Below are 19,663 nucleotides of genomic sequence, written 5' to 3' on the forward strand. Positions count from 1 at the left end.
TGGCTTCAAACATTCCAGACCAATATTTCAGTTAAGAAATCCAGGCATTTTATGAAGAAATGAAAGCCATTACACATATAAACTTAATTTATAGATGTGTATTTCGATGATTTATTAGTTTTATTAGCTGTCCCTTTCATGCATCACATGCAATGTTAGCGGTGTTCCTGCGTGGCTTTGACCAACAGATGGCGCTAGCGTGCTGTCACTCTTGCATTCCGCAGGCGCCGAGGAAGTCTTTTTCATTTATTCTCAATGTTATTTAGCGTGCTGTCACTCTTGCGTTCCGCAGGTGCCGAGGAAGTCTTTTTCATTTATTCTCAATGTTATTTAGCGTGCTGTCACTCTTGCGTTCCGCAGGCGCCGAGGAAGTCTTTTTCATTTATTCTCAATGTTATTTAGCGTGCTGTCACTCTTGCGTTCCGCAGGCGCCGAGGAAGTCTTTTTCATTTATTCTCAATGTTATTTAGCGTGCTGTCACTCTTGCGTTCCGCAGGCGCCGAGGAAGTCTTTTTCATTTATTCTCAATGTTATTTAGCGTGCTGTCACTCTTGCGTTCCGCAGGCGCCGAGGAAGTCTTTTTCATTTATTCTCAATGTTATTTAGCGTGCTGTCACTCTTGCGTTCCGCAGGCGCCGAGGAAGTCTTTTTCATTTATTCTCAATGTTATTTAGCGTGCTGTCACTCTTGCGTTCCGCAGGCGCCGAGGAAGTCTTTTTCATTTATTCTCAATGTTATTTAGCGTGCTGTCACTCTTGCGTTCCGCAGGCGCCGAGGAAGTCTTTTTCATTTATTCTCAATGTTATTTAGCGTGCTGTCACTCTTGCGTTCCGCAGGCGCCGAGGAAGTCTTTTTCATTTATTCTCAATGTTATTTAGCGTGCTGTCACTCTTGCGTTCCGCAGGCGCCGAGGAAGTCTTTTTCATTTATTCTCAATGTTATTTAGCGTGCTGTCACTCTTGCGTTCCGCAGGCGCCGAGGAAGTCTTTTTCATTTATTCTCAATGTTATTTAGCGTGCTGTCACTCTTGCGTTCCGCAGGCGCCGAGGAAGTCTTTTTCATTTATTCTCAATGTTATTTAGCGTGCTGTCACTCTTGCGTTCCGCAGGCGCCGAGGAAGTCTTTTTCATTTATTCTCAATGTTATTTAGCGTGCTGTCACTCTTGCGTTCCGCAGGCGCCGAGGAAGTCTTTTTCATTTATTCTCAATGTTATTTAGCGTGCTGTCACTCTTGCGTTCCGCAGGCGCCGAGGAAGTCTTTTTCATTTATTCTCAATGTTATTTAGCGTGCTGTCACTCTTGCGTTCCGCAGGCGCCGAGGAAGTCTTTTTCATTTATTCTCAATGTTATTTAGCGTGCTGTCACTCTTGCGTTCCGCAGGCGCCGAGGAAGTCTTTTTCATTTATTCTCAATGTTATTTAGCGTGCTGTCACTCTTGCGTTCCGCAGGCGCCGAGGAAGTCTTTTTCATTTATTCTCAATGTTATTTAGCGTGCTGTCACTCTTGCGTTCCGCAGGCGCCGAGGAAGTCTTTTTCATTTATTCTCAATGTTATTTAGCGTGCTGTCACTCTTGCGTTCCGCAGGCGCCGAGGAAGTCTTTTTCATTTATTCTCAATGTTATTTAGCGTGCTGTCACTCTTGCGTTCCGCAGGCGCCGAGGAAGTCTTTTTCATTTATTCTCAATGTTATTTAGCGTGCTGTCACTCTTGCGTTCCGCAGGCGCCGAGGAAGTCTTTTTCATTTATTCTCAATGTTATTTAGCGTGCTGTCACTCTTGCGTTCCGCAGGCGCCGAGGAAGTCTTTTTCATTTATTCTCAATGTTATTTAGCGTGCTGTCACTCTTGCGTTCCGCAGGCGCCGAGGAAGTCTTTTTCATTTATTCTCAATGTTATTTAGCGTGCTGTCACTCTTGCGTTCCGCAGGCGCCGAGGAAGTCTTTTTCATTTATTCTCAATGTTATTTAGCGTGCTGTCACTCTTGCGTTCCGCAGGCGCCGAGGAAGTCTTTTTCATTTATTCTCAATGTTATTTAGCGTGCTGTCACTCTTGCGTTCCGCAGGCGCCGAGGAAGTCTTTTTCATTTATTCTCAATGTTATTTAGCGTGCTGTCACTCTTGCGTTCCGCAGGCGCCGAGGAAGTCTTTTTCATTTATTCTCAATGTTATTTAGCGTGCTGTCACTCTTGCGTTCCGCAGGCGCCGAGGAAGTCTTTTTCATTTATTCTCAATGTTATTTAGCGTGCTGTCACTCTTGCGTTCCGCAGGCGCCGAGGAAGTCTTTTTCATTTATTCTCAATGTTATTTAGCGTGCTGTCACTCTTGCGTTCCGCAGGCGCCGAGGAAGTCTTTTTCATTTATTCTCAATGTTATTTAGCGTGCTGTCACTCTTGCGTTCCGCAGGCGCCGAGGAAGTCTTTTTCATTTATTCTCAATGTTATTTAGCGTGCTGTCACTCTTGCGTTCCGCAGGCGCCGAGGAAGTCTTTTTCATTTATTCTCAATGTTATTTAGCGTGCTGTCACTCTTGCGTTCCGCAGGCGCCGAGGAAGTCTTTTTCATTTATTCTCAATGTTATTTAGCGTGCTGTCACTCTTGCGTTCCGCAGGCGCCGAGGAAGTCTTTTTCATTTATTCTCAATGTTATTTAGCGTGCTGTCACTCTTGCGTTCCGCAGGCGCCGAGGAAGTCTTTTTCATTTATTCTCAATGTTATTTAGCGTGCTGTCACTCTTGCGTTCCGCAGGCGCCGAGGAAGTCTTTTTCATTTATTCTCAATGTTATTTAGCGTGCTGTCACTCTTGCGTTCCGCAGGCGCCGAGGAAGTCTTTTTCATTTATTCTCAATGTTATTTAGCGTGCTGTCACTCTTGCGTTCCGCAGGCGCCGAGGAAGTCTTTTTCATTTATTCTCAATGTTATTTAGCGTGCTGTCACTCTTGCGTTCCGCAGGCGCCGAGGAAGTCTTTTTCATTTATTCTCAATGTTATTTAGCGTGCTGTCACTCTTGCGTTCCGCAGGCGCCGAGGAAGTCTTTTTCATTTATTCTCAATGTTATTTAGCGTGCTGTCACTCTTGCGTTCCGCAGGCGCCGAGGAAGTCTTTTTCATTTATTCTCAATGTTATTTAGCGTGCTGTCACTCTTGCGTTCCGCAGGCGCCGAGGAAGTCTTTTTCATTTATTCTCAATGTTATTTAGCGTGCTGTCACTCTTGCGTTCCGCAGGCGCCGAGGAAGTCTTTTTCATTTATTCTCAATGTTATTTAGCGTGCTGTCACTCTTGCGTTCCGCAGGCGCCGAGGAAGTCTTTTTCATTTATTCTCAATGTTATTTAGCGTGCTGTCACTCTTGCGTTCCGCAGGCGCCGAGGAAGTCTTTTTCATTTATTCTCAATGTTATTTAGCGTGCTGTCACTCTTGCGTTCCGCAGGCGCCGAGGAAGTCTTTTTCATTTATTCTCAATGTTATTTAGCGTGCTGTCACTCTTGCGTTCCGCAGGCGCCGAGGAAGTCTTTTTCATTTATTCTCAATGTTATTTAGCGTGCTGTCACTCTTGCGTTCCGCAGGCGCCGAGGAAGTCTTTTTCATTTATTCTCAATGTTATTTAGCGTGCTGTCACTCTTGCGTTCCGCAGGCGGCGAGGAAGTCTTTTTTTATTATTTTTTTATATATTTTTTTGGATTAGGTTAAGTCATTATTATGAGAAAGTATCTCGTAATAATGAGAAACTAAGTCATTATTTCGAGAAAGTTTCTCATTATTACGAGAAACTAAGTCATTATTATGAGAAAATAAGTCATTATTTCGAGAAACTAAGTCATTATTACGAGAAAGTTTCTCATTATAACGAGATACTAAGTCATAATTTTGAGAAAGTTTTTCATTATTATGACTTACAGAATTATATTTTTTTATTTAGTGGCGGAAACGGGCTTCCATAGTTACAAGCTGTCCGTGAATAGATAAGATCCCTAAAGTTGCAAAGACTAAAGTCTCAAACCCAAAAAGAGAATTCTTTATAGAAGTTAAGACTCGTCCACGCCCTCCTAAAACGCCTCGTTTAAACACGGCCCCACATGTCTACGTCACGGTGTGGGAAGATTTGCATAACACCGCCCAAATGTTCAGGCAAAGAAAGAAGGCATAACTTTTATTATCACTGTAGTATTGTTGTTGTTGCCGCCATGTTGTGGAGACGCTGTGTGTAGTTGTGAAAGCGAAACTACTTTGTTTGGCCTTCCAAAAGAGGACACAACTAGAAATCAGTGGTTAAGTTGTATTTACAACACCATTCCAGAACAATTCAAACCAAATATTCAGATGTGTGCAGCACATTTTACGGAGGACGAGGACTGTTTCCTGGGAGAGTAGCCTACAATGCCGGTGTTCTGACAAATAATGCTGCCTCACAGACTGTAAGTACGTTTTCATATTTAAAGGATTTGCCACTGACGATTCAAACGCGAGTTTTGAGCAGTGTAGAGTAGCACTTGTTGTTTGTCGTTTCTCCGATCACAAATGCAGACATGGTTTTACGTTTACATGGCTCGGTACACAACGCAATGCGTAAAAAGACAGTATAAGTCATTATAATCCATAATTATGTCCCCACTGGATGCTACAAATGCCTCGTTTGCAATGGGTTTTATTGGTTTTGTCTTGACGCACCGGGACACAGCATCACATTATGGTAAGGGGCGTAACATTTCCGTCACATGCTTGAGGTATTCGGCCAATCACAACGCACTGGATAGCTGGCCAATCAGAGCACACCTAGCTTTTCAGACCGATGTACTTTGTAAAAATCGACACGTTTCTGAAAGGCGGGGCATAGAGGAGAAACAATAATGTACAGCATGTGGAAAATAATGTGTTTTTTTAACCTTAAACCGCATAAACATTACACCAAATAATGTTATTTTTTAGTAACGTCATATGACCCCTTTAAGAAAGGCTTATATAGGCTAACAAACAAAAATGTTATTATTTTAGGTTACATACATTTATTTTACACATAAATCTTTCGTTACATTATAAATATCTTTATACTGTCACTAGTTATCAATCTGCATAATAAAACTATTTTAAAAAGTTTTACTGACTTAAATTTTTAACAGTTGCTTATCATACAATAAAATGCAGCACTGTAAACCTTGAACTCTACTACAGTCATGCCGTTGTTTTGGTTGTGCCTTGGTATTGATTTCATGTCTCACCGTGAGCGTAGAGCCTGCCACGCTGCGTCTATGTCTGCATACAAATTCTTTTCTGAGGGCTTCCCTGTGCTGACCCCGTAGCCGGAGTAATCATAAGAGAATATGTTACAGTTGATGCGAGTGCCCAGGCCGATATAGAAACTGCTCATCTGGCCTAGATCCACTGCGTTACCATGGGAGAACAGGACAGTGAACCTGAGGAGAGAGACAGACAAAAGGGATGATGGGATTTGTAGTACAAAGTCACTCTCTCGTACACTCATTACACTATTTCAAGGTCTGACTCAACATCCAAGTCAAGACGGATCCACAAAGAGACTTAATAACCTATAATTTCACTCGCTGAATCACTGGGCATGTAGGCACATTTGCAGTGAACCTGAGCCCGATACGCCGCAGGGAACAGTTTCATAACTAACACGGGTGTGTGTGTGTATGTGTAGAATCATATAATACCAGAGCGTCTAAATCCAAATCTACCGGCAAAAAAACAAACAACAACAACTGGCATGGTATATCAAACAGTGTTATTATAGTATCACTTCTTATATAGTATTATTAAAATAATAATAGTATTATTTTAATATTTGTGTGTTTTCAGTTTATTTTAATTGTAGTTTTAGTAATTTATTAAGTGCTTTTGTACTCTCCATTTTAATTTATTTCATAAATTTTTATTTTATTTCAGTTAGTGGCCAGGATGGGTTTTTTATTTATTTAGTTATTCCTTCAAATATTTATATTTGATATAATTTCAGCTTTATAAAAATAAAAACATTTTTAATAAAAATATGATATAAAAGCCAGACTTCCAAAAACATAGTAACAGGTACTTGGTGTAGTGAAGACATCCACAGTATATACCACAACAAAAAACAACTACTCATCCTTTGAAAATCGAAGAGGAAATAAAGCAACAAAGGAACAGCGAGAATAACATTGAGAATAAAGTGGCGCGTGATAAAGAAAGAATGTGTTCAGGAAGGAGTGGCTTCTGGGTAAAGATAGCAGACAAACTCAGAGAGGGAAGCAGGAAATGGGACAAAGCAAAATTGAAAAATAATGAAGGAATGTAAGTGATCCATGGGAGGAAAGGGGGGGTCCATCAGAGGAAACGGACATTTTGAGTTCAACATATATTATTGTTAAAAAAAACTAAAAACTCCTCTAATCACAACTCATCCAAAAATGCATCCATCCTACCTGGCAGAGGGGGCACATCGGATATACATGCAGCCCACTCTGTTCCCCCTACTAGATCGCGTCAGGAACACTTCTGTGGCATCCAGATCCTGTTGGCAATACTGGAATTCTGCCCGCTCTGTGAGGTGGAGCTTCCAGCGCCCCTCCACTGGAGCATTCCCCCCACCTACCGAACTCCCGCCACCTCCTCCCCGGGACCGGAGGCTTGACGTCCCCGTAGGTCCGGCCGGTTCCGGCCCGGCCTCCAGATCGGGCAGGAGGGCATAGGTAGGTTCAGGGGGCAGGAAGGCAAGCTTGGCAGCGATACGGCTGGGGCAGGGGGGGCAACAGAACAGGCAACACAACTCACTCACAGAAAGGCCATTCATTGTCAGCTGCAAGAGATGACCGGAGATTGTGGTCAATACATATTTAACAAAACATTTTAAAATTTTTTCTACTTGCATTACTTCAGTTTCAACAGGACTCTGTAGTAAGTATATTATATTTGGAGTAACAACAATAAATTCCATAATATATTATTATTATTATTATTAAATGACACTGCTGGTCATGTGGGGGCGACCCTCTCAACATACAATAAAACAGCCTTTTCTAGAATACTGATATGATCTCATGTGAATGTACATCATTTTAAGGTTATTTCTCCGATAATTTTTTCTGTTCAAACTTTTTTTTTTTTAAACAAAATACTTACATATAATAAATAACTAATTTAATATCTAATCTACTGGGCAATCACTTTAAAAACAATACTACATTCAGGCTCCTTTTCAAAAACAAAAATAAGACAGAGCTCTTATATATATATATATAAAATGCAAAATTCTCGACGAAAGCTTAAACAAGTAAAAAGCTCCAACAGTAAACAAATGGTTAATAAGTAATACCCAGGTAGAATTCAGGCATCCAGTAAACCTATCTCCCAGCTATACTGTCCTCCCAGCTTAAAACTGATAGTCTATCTGCTATCTGACACTGTATAGACTACAAATATAAATAATATATATTGCCTGATATTGCCGGTTTAAGAGGCTCCAATAAAATATCCACCAGTGGTCACATCAGTCCCAACAGACCCGCTAACCGCTAACTCAACATTTACACTTCATTTCAGCTGCAAACGAACATTATACTGCTAACAAACAGATGAATGTATATATTTGTCCACATACGTGTCGGTCTCTTGACCACAGCCTGCCAAAGCCGGATTTCTTTATATTTTCACACCTCTGTCGCTAAGTAGCTAGCTCGTAGTGAGGGGTTAGGGGGGAGTTAGCCAGCTAGCCAGTCAGCTACAACTCCTCTCAGAAAACAAATAAAGGCCTGGACGCCGCTAAGGACATGTCTCATCCGCAAATAAAAAGCCGAGCCCTCCAGGAATAAAACTCAATTTCTGGTTTGTCGTTCCGAGTTGATTCGCGGCTACCGTCCTGGCATGTAATAATCTGCTAGTATATGCTAATAGACCTGTGTGTTTTTTTCCACTCCAGTCAAAGATGTTTGTTAGCCTTCCCACTCTTCATTGCGTCTCGGTTTGAAGTAGGAAGCGCTGTAGAGGTGTAAGTAAACATGGATTAAAAACCTGTTGGCTTGAAAGCTAAAATTATTAATAAATGATATTTTCAAACACGATACTGTATGATTACGGAGTATGTTTAAATTGAAATTAAACTACAAAAAGCAAGCCATGAAAATTAATATATTTGTATTTGCATATATTATATTTGGGAATATAGAAATAATTAATCAATCAACATATAGACGTTTCACATGCTGTCTCTTTCGACAATTTGTGTACACTTTTACAATAATAAAACCATACAAAATCGGTTGTATTTAAAAAAAAAAAGAACATTCTTGTCAAGCATCTGCAAGCGTAGTGAGCAAAATATTTATAGGAAGATGTTAGAAAAAATTTCACATTTCTCGCCTTACTTGAAATGCAAAATTTGTAATATCACAGATGGGAATTCCAACAATGTGTTTCCTTTGGAGTAACTTTCTTTTTGACATATCAGTATCAATATCAGATCAGTATCTTTGCTTTTTAAAAGAAATTACAATCCTTTATTTTTTTTTTTTATTATAAAATAAATATCTGAAAAGTGCCATTGAGGCATGTAACCAATCAAAGGGTCCGCTAAGTCGCACGTGACCCGGCGAGTCCTCAGTACGGAAATCATACAAAGTGGATGTCAGTCCTCCTGTTAAAACGTCTTTGCTCTTCACTGTACCGCATCCGGAAATTACGCTGACGAGACACCGAGGGAGGAGCATCCCAGGAACTTCTGTCAGATCTGCCAGACAGCTGATGATTACAGTCATGCGAGAGACATCTACCAAATACTCTTATTTAAATAAAGTTGTTTACGTGCATTGCATAACTTTTCTCAACATGTTTATGAAAGCATATAATCGTTTAATTTATTAAAAGGTTGCTACAAGTTATCACTAGATAGCCTTTAGCGTGTGTAATAAAAAAAAATGCTTGTGTGGTTTGTGTAGCCTATTTTCACTTTTCTTTCAACAAAAGTGAAAGACAATCGAGTCACTTTTCATATAAGACTTTAGAATACCACAAAATGATTCCTCAATTGCATCGCCACGAAAACTTTGCAATCTTTATTTTCATGAGAATCAGTGTTTATTAACCTTCTGGATCCAAGGCCGCTTTCAAAAGTTGTCCTATCCAAGCTGATAGGTACCCCTGGCACTTCTGTTTAATAAAAAAAAGCTAAAATGTGTCAACTAAATGTTGCTTGTTTTTTAAATGTTCTTCTAAAATAGTATTCAAGTTAAAATAACAATTTTGATCATTTTAAGATTTACTGATGAGACCCTCCAGATGAGAACCACTGCTTTAGATGGTCTGGGCAAATATATGCTCACAATAAAAGAACCACACAAGACATTGTGTAAATTTAAAATAAACTTTGTGATTTTATTGGTTTTATACTTTCTCATACACATCATACAATCCTAAATTTAAAAAGAAAACAAAAAGGTATCTGGTGGTGTCTCTGGGGGACTGGGCATGCTGGTAAATTATTCATAAATGCTGGTTAACGTACTGCCGAACACGCCTGAGCTGAAACTCACATCACCCATCTGAATGTTCTGATGAACTTCTGGGAGAAAAATGAATCTTGACACCTTCACTAAAATCAAGGCAATTCTTCTTCAGTTACAAGTAAGGAAGAAGTCACTTCTCTATTTTGCTCAATAACACGCAACGAAGGCGATTAATCATTGCTAGCATTGAAGGGATAATGCACTGGAATACAGTGCCAACGGTCTGATAAGACAATGAAGGCAACAATAGAGGTGACCAACTGGCTTTTAACCCACTGGAGCTTCATAGTCAAGCGGTTGACTACATTCACAGTTTTGTGCCCACCACACTACAACAATCTCACCAGGAACTGGAGTCTAGCCTTCCCATACACTGTCTGTATCCCTACACTCAAACCCTAGAAAAGTAGGATTATCCTCCAGCAAATGGTGCAGACAGAAAGCATGAGATCCAAACCCTCATTAAAAGGCTGTCAGGATGCCGTCTCAGCAAAGCATGGCGTGTACAGATGCCAACTCGCTGAGCTACTTACACCTGCCTTTCACAAAAGCCCTCTTGAGCTGGCAGCCCCACTGAGGATAATGCTGCAATCACAGATGGTGCTAATTAAAGCTCAGGTTATTTCCTTAATAAAGCAGCATGGTCATTACCAGGACTTCAAATCGGATACATCCACCAAAGTTGATTTCAACAAGTCAAGGGGCTGTATAGGAATCATGGAAAAATGTGCACATCAAGAGACATTATGAGGGAAGATTGCTGGACCACATTAAGGATAAATACAAAATGGTTGTTTCAGCCCTTTTACACACACAAAAAAAAGTAATTAAAAACAACCAGCACAAAGAGACAAGAGTCACTCAAAGGATGACAGAAAACACACACAGAGCACCTTTCTCCTTACGTATGGGTAGTTACTAAACACTACAAACAAAAAAGTTTTTTTTCCTGCTGAACCTTTCCTGTTCTTTCTAAAACCTTAAACATTCTATTTTAGAATGGCAGCCACATAGTCTTTACATTAGAATCCTGTTCATTTGGAAAGCAGGCTTCATTCGCCCATGCAATGGGACGTTTGTTTTACATTCGTGTTGCAATTTTAATATGTGGCTGTAGCAAACTCTGCATTTAATATTTGTGCAAGCATGCAACATTTATCTGTTGGGGAAGTGTGTGTGCATCTTGCACCATGAGTAGTATTAATTGTAAATACATGTTTTTGGAACGAAAAGGCGTCGCCTAATAAACAAATTAGTAGCTGGTTCCATCAGCATCATTCATTGGTCTGCTGGTGGTTATTGAATACCTTGCTCTCGAAGCTCTGCGGCTCTTATGGCAAAGGTCAAAAAAAGTTCATCGCTGGCATGCATTAGCAATAATGGGCCTGCTAGGTTCCGTACAGCACTGAGGATCCTACACTAACTGCACTTTTTGCTGCGTTTGTGTGACGAAACTGAAGAACGATCTTTTGCTTTGATTCTGAAAAGCCCAATCCAGTCTGACTCTACTCCATCAGGACCTATAATGTTTTTTTTAAATGCATATGTAAACAGACAGAAATATCATTAAGGGATAACCTACTGGATTTTTTTTTTTTGGACAAATGCTTCCAATCCTCCAGTACCAACCAACCAAATGATAATACAAAATAAATAAAATGCAATCACACAATTCAAGCTACATACAATATATTAATATAGATCTTCTGATGCCATACACTCATTAAAACAGAAAAGGAAAGAAAAAAAAAACCTCAGTCACTCGCTTATGTCAAGGCTCTTGCTACACCCCACCCCTCCCCCCTTCAAACCCCATCTGATAACTATTCATGCACCCAACATTAGCATGATGAGTCAATATATAAAAGAGAAATATTTTTTACATTTGACATGTCGGGATAATTCATCAGAATAAAGAAAAAAAGAATTACACAGTAAAATAATTTTACATGGGTAAATGTGGGAGTAGTCATTAAAATCTATATTCTTCAATGTTTTGCAATATCAGAGAAATTCCCTCTCGATGTCCAACCCCACCCACCCTTTCCAATCGGACTCCTGAACCCGCATCTCAGGGCTCCTATAAAAAAATAATGGTAATATCCTAACAAAAATCAATAGCAGGGTAAAAACTAAGGAGTCCACCCTCCCCCCGGTGCACATGGATGCCCACCTGACAACCAATCCCTCTTCTCCCTGGCTCTCTAGAAAACAAAAAACAAAAAACATACTCATACATCTCTCAACCCGTCACACATTCACTCTCTCTCACACACACACACACACACACACACACACATACCTCTACACCGGCCTTCTGGGAGAGACAGGGAGATGATAGTTTAGGGAGTGGCCAAGCAGGGGCTGTACCCTACAACCCCACCCACCTTATCCTACAATGAAGACATGAACCCAGTTTAGAATGGTGTTATTCAGCGCCATGGTTCCAAAACTTGCAGGTCAAACTATTTTTGCTCATTTAGCTGTCAGTCCTCATAACTTCTGAATCTTCTCAGCTACCACAATGGGGTTCTCCTTGCGGATGCGGGCGGCAGCGGCTCCTCGGTAGTCGTAGGGACAGTCATGTTTGTCAGAATAACGGTGGATAGCGCAAAACAGGTTACCGCAGCGACAGTCAAAGCCTACAGAAAACAAAGGAAAGTTGATTCAGTCTTTCAATCGGCCATGTATTTCAGATGGATATAAGTTTTAACATTGAGGTCTCTAAAGAATAGGCAGGATACCAGCAGGACCATGTGAAATGCAGCACTAACTTGCAGTATGCTGTCTGACTACAGATAGAAACTATGACAAATTAACTCAAATTGACAGATTTATATTTTAATGAAATAAATGAGCAATTAAGTTGATCTTGGAAAATATTCATAAACTACCTTTTAAAAGTTTGGTAAAAAAAAAAAACGGTAAAAAACATTGTGAAATATTATAAACATTTTAAATGTTCTTTTAATATATTTTAAAATGTAAATTATTCCTTGGATTTTCAGCATCATTACTCCAGTCTTCAATGTCACAGGATCTTTCAGAAATCATTCTAATATGCTGATTTGGCGCTCAAGAAACATTTCTTATTATTATCATCAATACATTTGCATGCAGGAAAATCGCTTTATGTGTAAAAGAAATGGGAATAAGACTAAACAAAAAAGTGAATATTTGAGCTGGAATACTAAAACTAGAAGGAGATCGTATTGTGACTCTCTTAACGAAGCAGGAAAATAAACAGCTTAGTAGTAAAGCTATATTTTGTAAAGTTTTGAAAACTGCTCAAAGATAAGTGCGGCCCAGCCCTCATTCACAAAACAAAAAGCTTCTCCCCTTGGTGCTTACCCGTGAGGCCAACTTTTTTCCTACAAGTGAAGCATCGATTCTTCTTTTTGTTCTTGTCAGGAGTCTGATCTCCATCTGAAGAAGCCTGTGCAGCTTCCCCTACTGGCCCTGTGATTAAAGACATGGTCAGCCTTTGACAGATCATTTCTTAAACATAATGAACTTCCAAGCTTCGGAGGTTACATGAGACTCCAACACTCATATCAATGATTTAATGAAAGATCAGTATTCATGTCTTCCCATAAAATGAATTGAAAGGAGGGGCTTTAACTTGGATAGAGTTGTTCAAGTTTTTCCAAGATTTGTTTCTTCTTTTCATATTATTATGGTGTTTCATAATTAAACATACGAACAAGATCAAATCTCAAAATCTATAAGACTCAAAACCACAGAATTATTATAATACTACATAAAACTTCTACTAACAACTGGTTTAATATTAGAATAACCTGCCAATTATTTCTTTGATTTGTTGAACATTTTAGTATGTATGCAATGGTTTAATTAGCAAAAATTACAATATAAAGTGATTTTAAAAGAAAAATAAGATGAATACATTTATAAAATTCAAATTAATTTACAAAATTCTATTCAAATTGTGAACGCTGCAAAACAGTTTAAATAACCAAAGAAATGTGCTTCTAAAATGCTTAAATTTTTTTAAAGAAACATTAAACACTGCTAATAATTATTCAATTGATATAAAAGAGGAGACCAAGAATGACCAGTGCCGTTATAGTACATTATAGTTTATTAATTTTATTTTAGTTAAAGCTTATTTAATTTCAAGGAACAAAAGCCATTTTATGGTTTTAGTATTAATTAACTATAATAACCCTGAGAATAATTTTGACACCATTTCAGCAACAATGGCTATTTTAATGGCAACATTATCATTTCAATACATCATTTACAATAATATAGCATTTTCTTAAGAAGCAATCACTATACAAAAACATAGAAGTAACAACAATAGTACTGATAAAAATTATTTAAATCAATTTAATAATTGATCAAAATGTTCTTTTAGTATATTTTCTGAGTAGAATATTTTTGTACAATGTGTAAATATGAGACTCAGCAGACCTGTGCTTTTAGACGAGCCACCCTCCTCTTCCTCCTCTACTTCCGCTCTGTCTGAATCAGTGGTTGATGTGTCCTGGGAGATGCTCATAGCCGTCATCTGCTGGGTTACCGGGCTAGGCGAACTACTGCATAAACACAATCCAACCAAATACAGGGGTTATTTTTTATAATTCCTTGCTATATCATCATAAGCAGCTTGTGCTCATTAAAAGATTACCACTGAGCTACAGACTGTTTTGCACTTGTACCAATTGAAGTATGAATAGTCTCAGATTTATAAAGGACTTCTTACCTAGACGTGCGTTCTTCAGGTGGGGTAACGGCTTCTGTAGTGGGTACAGGGATGGACTCCACCGTTACCACAGATGCACCTGGGGAACCTACAGGAGATGTGGCAGCTGGAAGAAATGGAGGAACCTAACAATGAACTCTGCTTAACCTCAAAACTGAGTGAACACTTTTGATTCCTAATACAATAGGTGCATGTGACGACATGTAAATCAATCTCCCAGTATCCTACCTTTCTCACCTGGGGGACTGTTTCTTCCCCCTCCTTGTTGTCTCTGCAGATGTTCCTTGTAGCAGACAGAGCACATTCCATTGGTGCGAGGATTACCATAGAAACCACATCCCATAGTGCAAAGCATTGGCACCTGCGTCTGATTTGTCTCCTGAGCCATGCTGTTTGAGAAGGGGGGTAAGGGGGACGGGAGAGGGCGATCCTAGAATTCGGGTTTAAGAATTAGTATTTCATAAGCATATTTATCACAAAGTGGCAGAACAGGCCTGATATATATAAGGAAAATAATTTCTAAAAAAATAAAATTGGCAATATTTACTCACCGTGATGTCATTCCTGACCCATATGACTTTTTTTCTATGAAACAGAAAAATTTACTTCACATAGATCTTTTCCATAAAACCTTGTATCCATTGACAACCAAGCTCCAAAATAGGCCTATAAAAGCACCATAAACGTAATACAACTCGTGTGCTAAATTACAAGTCTTCTGAAACCACATGATAGCTTTGTGTCAGCATATGAGTCATATTAGACATTTGTGGTGCTTTTTTGTCCTTTCTGTGGCTTGACAGCCCATGGTCACTGTGAACTGGAATATGGAAAATATTAATGTGAAGATGTGAAAACTATATTTGTGCTCCTTGGAAGAAATAAACAGCATACAGGGTTGGAATAACATGAGGGTGAATAAGCAATAAAAATTTTCATTGTTGAGCAAAACTATTTGGTTCCACTGTAAGTTGTCCTACAAAAATAAGTACAGAGCAATATTAATAAGCAATATGCAACTGCTAGAGTTAGGGTTTGGTTTAGGGCAGGGGTAGGCAGGTTTGGTCCTAGAGCCGCAGTCCTGCAGAGTTCAGCTCCAACCCTAATCAAACACACCTGAACAAGCTAATCAATGTCTTCAGGATTACTAAGGCTATAGGCAGGTAAGGGTTGTTTTCAGGGGTGGAGCTGAACTCTGCAGGACTGCGGCTCTCTAGGACCGAACTTGCCTACCCCTGGTTTAGGGTTAGTTGCTTATAATTAAGCAACTAACCCTAATTAATTTAAAGTTAGTACTATAGGTGTAACACAAGGACACTTTAAAATGAAGTGTTACCAACTAAAAACACATTAAAAACTATTAATGTATAATTGCTGGCTCATAACACATGCCAGACATTGAAACTAAACGCATCAAATTTGATATCTTTTGTGCTCTTGACTTTGCTGAAAAGTTTTGAAAATAATACCCATTTTATGTGGTTTATTTACCCTTGACATGGCTATATAAAATAAAAGATTTTTTAGAAAGAGAGAAGTTAAGAGTTTATCAGTGAAACTGGTGAAAATGTTTAATGTTGTTGAATTCCCATTACAGTGAGCAAAACCCAACTTTAACCCCTTGGACTTATTTGTTGGTGACCCTGCTACAGGCTGTTAATATACTGCACGAAAACAAAAGTTCCTTTGTTTGTTCGCGTTTTGTGTCCCAAACAAGCAAAGAATGATACAGGTTCCTGAAAGCTAAACAGCCTGCCGATCAAATGACGATTTACAATCCGACAAAAGCTGCGCTTCAATTCGAATACATTACAGCGAGTAAGTATTTAATGTTGAAATAGTAGTTTAGCTTAACTATCTGAAAGGCAGATTACCAAGCAAACGGGGAATAAGCAAGGTTATTTTGGAGCATGTCCAGGAAAAATCAGCTGAGAGCGGCTCCGCAATTAGAAAAACACGTTGTCTTTGACCCGAGGACCGCGACAAACAACAAATCGACTTGGTGTCAGCGTCAACGCGACATCGAAAGCGAATATTTTCCTTCGAAAGTAGTTAATATTACGCACGGATGACCGCGTTGAAATCGCTGACCAGATGAAAGTCATTTTGTTTGTGATACTCAACTAGCCAGGCTAACGCGCTAGCTCTGCTAACGGCTAGTTGACGTGATGGCACGCACACAAAACGGACAGCCGGGATCTCGAGACCGTCCCACGGACACTTGCGGTGGCTTAAAACCCCCGCTAGCTCGAATATTTACCCGTATTTCCGTGTGATTGAGGAGAAATCGACGACCTTGATCCACAGAAATCTGACAGAGTAGGTTCCTGCTATGCGCGTGCGGCCTGCTCCTCTCAACGTCATCCGAAACAACGGGCGTGACGTCACTGTTTTTTGGCCATCGTCATCGAAACCTCGTCACACTTCCTCCAGTCCAGTCCACACCAGCAATGCTGCCAAGTATTGCTAGAACACGCAGTTTAGTTGGTTGGAAAAAGTAATTTGGGTGAAAATGCAGATATATTAAGGAAGGCAAAATGGTCATGTGCAATTTATTGGAATGTGTGTGCTTTCATTTTCAAGTCCAGTGTCAAAGCTTCCTATTTCACTTCTCTCTCTTCAGAACATCGGATAGAGTTGAAAATTCTTGTTTCATTTTGTTCTTTTTTTTTTTTTACAGAGGGAATCTCTTTTATCACTCCATAAATCAGAAAATGCTGTCAGCAGCAAGAATAAAAAAAATACCTTTTGATGTTTGAAGGAATAAAATGTTTCATAAATCACAGTGAATGATATATAAACCAGTCCCTCGGTAAAAACCTTCACAATGTAGAGAGGAATAAACGTTTTGGTGAAGTCGAGATTTCAGTGAATGAGAAAAGAACTCATTTTGATAAAACAGCCTTTGAATATATGTATCATAATTGAAATGTACAGCTGTAAATAGATGAAATGTAAAAATAAATAAATAATCACTTAAATGTGTTTTTTTAAATGTTTTCTTTCCAGTAGTCTTAAAGAAGACATGTTATGGAGGCAAAATCGCCAAAAAACACAAAAATTACTAGTTTATGAAAAAACTGTGTGTCTTGCCTTAGACCCAAGAGCAGAGCAGAGATACTCACTATAAAGGGGAACTGGCTTCTGTGATATTGCATACATATTCTTAAATATGCTGAAATGGCTCATTATAAAATATGACCTCTCTTTAGAATCCTTAATTTGTGCCCAGGAAGCAAAAACAAATGGTTACAAAAGAAATGCTTTCATAGACATTTTTTTTCTCCATTGATCCGTTTTTTTTGCATTTCAGAAAAATTTACATATCTATTTTGCAAGAGTTATAAAAGGAAAATCATGAATTACAAAACCAGTGAAGTTCAAGTTGCTTTTATTCAGAAAGTACATGTATTCAGTATTTAAGTAGGCTACCAGAAACTTTTGAATGCTACACAGCAGTAAATCATCTGCAGAAACGTGCATACTCTACGTGGTAGTGGTTTCAATGCTTGGTTTAGAATACTGACATTGATGAAATGATAATTTGCCATTTTATGTTCATTATACGGTAATATAAACAATATAGTGTCTAAAGTGCCATTCTTTTTTTAAATGGCAATAGTTACAAGACACAACCATTTGGACCATATATTAACCTACTGCATCAAAACATCCGTTTTAAATTGTACAGCATTTTCAATCGCCTTTCTCTGTTTTCTGAGGCGCAAAAGGTCCAACCAGCCAATTGAGAGGAGTGTTATTGAGAAGGTACTCCATGACTCCATCCAGTGACTGTCGTATCTGTTAAAGGATGAAAATATACATTAAACTTTCTAAATTCTACATACATTTTTAGAATCGAATAACAGATCTCAACAACTGCTATGTACAAAACTGCATACACCCAGATTGATTATACCTGGCCGATCTGCTGCCGCGTCTGCTCTAAGAGCATGGGTGTGAGCGTTTTGGTGCTGCTCAGTGATGCCTGGAGTTCTCCAGCTGTATGTCGAGCATTCAGAAGCTGTTCCTGCACAGTGCCTGGGAGACCCTGTACACTGGACACAACCCCTGAACATGCCACCTTCAGCTGATCACTCAAACCCCGTACCATCGACAGGGCTCTCGACTCCAGCTCCTATGAGGAGGCATCCACATATACACATTGAGAATGTGTCTGATAGACAGTCTGCAGTAAGACATATGAATATTCATAGACATATATTGTACTGCATTCCAAGTAAAATACAAACTGTACCTCTTCCTTGTCTTTTGCTGTATCCACCTCTGTCTCAGCTGTTACATTCTTCTGCAGTTCTTTGGGCTGCCCTTCCTTCCATTCTTTCCATCTCTGCAGTAACTGCTCCGGAGCGCCTCCTAGCTGCTGGTTGGCACTGGCCAAGGTAACCCGGGCACTTTCCAGCAGGTCCATAGTGCTGGTCATTTGAGTCACAGCTGCATGCGTAGTGTCTCTGGCTTTGCGGGCCCTAATGAGAGACTGCTCAAGCGCCCTCTCCCGAACTCTGGCAGACAGTTTACCCAGGCGGACAAAATAGCTGGGTCTAGTAGTTACTATGAATCCTTCCTCCTCACCTGGTCTTGGCTCTGCCAGTGCAGCTGTAGGCAGAAACACAACACTGGTGGTGTCAACATCTTACATTCATACATATCAAAAGTTTGAGGTCATTAAAATATTTTAATGTTTTTCAAAAGTCTCTTATGCTCACCAAGGCTACATTTATTTGATCAAAAATACAACAAAAATAGTAATATTGTGAAATAATATTACAATTTAAAATACCAATTTTCAATTTGAATATCTTTGAAAATGTAATTGATTTCTGTGATTGCAAAGCAGCAGCTATTACTTCAGTCTACAGTGTCACATGATCATTCCAATATGCTGATTTGATGCTCAAAAACATTTCTTCATATCATCACATTGTCAAAATGATAAATTTTGAAAACATTTATGCTGCTTAATATTTTTGTGGAAACCATTATACAAGTTCAAAAGAACAGCATTTATTTGAACAATTTAATGCATGCTTTCTGAATATAAATATATTTTAAAAAAATAGCTGACTCCAAACTTTTGAACAGTATTGTATATACAGTGGGGAAAAAAAGTATTTAGTCAGCCACCAATTGTGCAAGTTCTCCCACTTAAAAGGATGAGAGAGGCCTGTAATTTTCATCATAGGTATACCTCAACTATGAGAGACAAAATGAGAAAAAAAAATCCAGAAAATCACACTGTAGGATTTTTAAAGAATTAATTGGTAAATTCCTCGGTAAAATAAGTATTTGGTCACCTACAAACAAGCAAGATTTCTGGCTCTCACAGACCTGTAACTTCTTCTTTAAGAGTCTCCTCTGTCCTCCACTCGTTACCTGTATTAATGGCATCTGTTTGAACTTGTTATCAGTATAAAAGACACCTGTCCACA

The 19,663-nt window shown here is 39.1% G+C and overlaps 3 protein-coding genes and 1 long non-coding RNA gene across 7 annotated transcripts in view; 1 reads left to right on the plus strand and 3 right to left on the minus strand.

Annotated features, from left to right (window-relative positions):
• LOC107585854 (protein ABHD17A-like) overlaps nucleotides 1–7,953 on the minus strand; it is a 15,304-nt gene extending 7,351 nt beyond the window's left edge. The window contains exons 1-3 of the mRNA XM_016273016.1: nucleotides 7,585–7,953; nucleotides 6,410–6,783; nucleotides 5,207–5,401 (exon numbers count right to left, since the gene is read on the minus strand). Of these exons, the coding sequence (XP_016128502.1) occupies nucleotides 5,207–5,401; nucleotides 6,410–6,777 (563 nt within the window). The 5' untranslated portion in view covers nucleotides 6,778–6,783; nucleotides 7,585–7,953. The remainder of the gene's footprint in view (nucleotides 1–5,206; nucleotides 5,402–6,409; nucleotides 6,784–7,584) is intronic.
• Nucleotides 7,954–9,328: 1,375 nt separating this feature from the next.
• Nucleotides 9,329–16,663, minus strand: LOC107585855 (AN1-type zinc finger protein 5-like). 4 transcript variants are annotated; one of them, XR_001609295.1, is made up of 8 exons: nucleotides 16,474–16,662; nucleotides 14,765–14,798; nucleotides 14,442–14,643; nucleotides 14,214–14,319; nucleotides 13,922–14,046; nucleotides 12,836–12,943; nucleotides 11,787–12,126; nucleotides 9,329–11,688 (listed from the first exon to the last, which is right to left on the minus strand). XR_001609295.1 is itself a non-coding variant. In XM_016273019.1 (7 exons), the coding sequence occupies exons 1-7, from the start codon at nucleotides 16,575–16,577 to the stop codon at nucleotides 11,978–11,980; spliced, it is 810 nt and encodes a 269-aa protein (XP_016128505.1). In that variant the 5' UTR covers nucleotides 16,578–16,663; the 3' UTR covers nucleotides 9,329–11,977. The 4 variants fall into 4 exon arrangements, 3 of the variants coding, with proteins under 3 accessions (XP_016128505.1, XP_016128504.1, XP_016128506.1); XM_016273019.1 differs by having other exon boundaries at nucleotides 9,329–12,126; nucleotides 14,214–14,301; nucleotides 16,474–16,663; XM_016273018.1 differs by having other exon boundaries at nucleotides 9,329–12,126.
• On the plus strand, nucleotides 14,805–16,566 carry LOC107585856 (uncharacterized). Its single transcript, XR_001609296.1, has 2 exons — nucleotides 14,805–15,251; nucleotides 15,458–16,566. It is a non-coding gene; the product is annotated as an uncharacterized lncRNA (long non-coding RNA).
• An 834-nt stretch (nucleotides 16,664–17,497) lies between the features above and the next one.
• LOC107585908 (perilipin-2-like) overlaps nucleotides 17,498–19,663 on the minus strand; it is a 7,135-nt gene continuing 4,969 nt past the window's right edge. Inside the window, exons 2-4 of the mRNA XM_016273089.1 lie at nucleotides 18,472–18,866; nucleotides 18,133–18,351; nucleotides 17,498–18,014 (exon numbers count right to left, since the gene is read on the minus strand). Coding sequence (XP_016128575.1) covers nucleotides 17,910–18,014; nucleotides 18,133–18,351; nucleotides 18,472–18,866 — 719 coding nt within the window. The 3' untranslated portion in view covers nucleotides 17,498–17,909. The remainder of the gene's footprint in view (nucleotides 18,015–18,132; nucleotides 18,352–18,471; nucleotides 18,867–19,663) is intronic.

This window comes from Sinocyclocheilus grahami, unplaced genomic scaffold (genome assembly GCF_001515645.1).
Source record: "Sinocyclocheilus grahami isolate Dianchi unplaced genomic scaffold, SAMN03320097.WGS_v1.1 scaffold75.1, whole genome shotgun sequence".
Taxonomy (NCBI): Eukaryota; Metazoa; Chordata; class Actinopteri; order Cypriniformes; family Cyprinidae; genus Sinocyclocheilus; species Sinocyclocheilus grahami.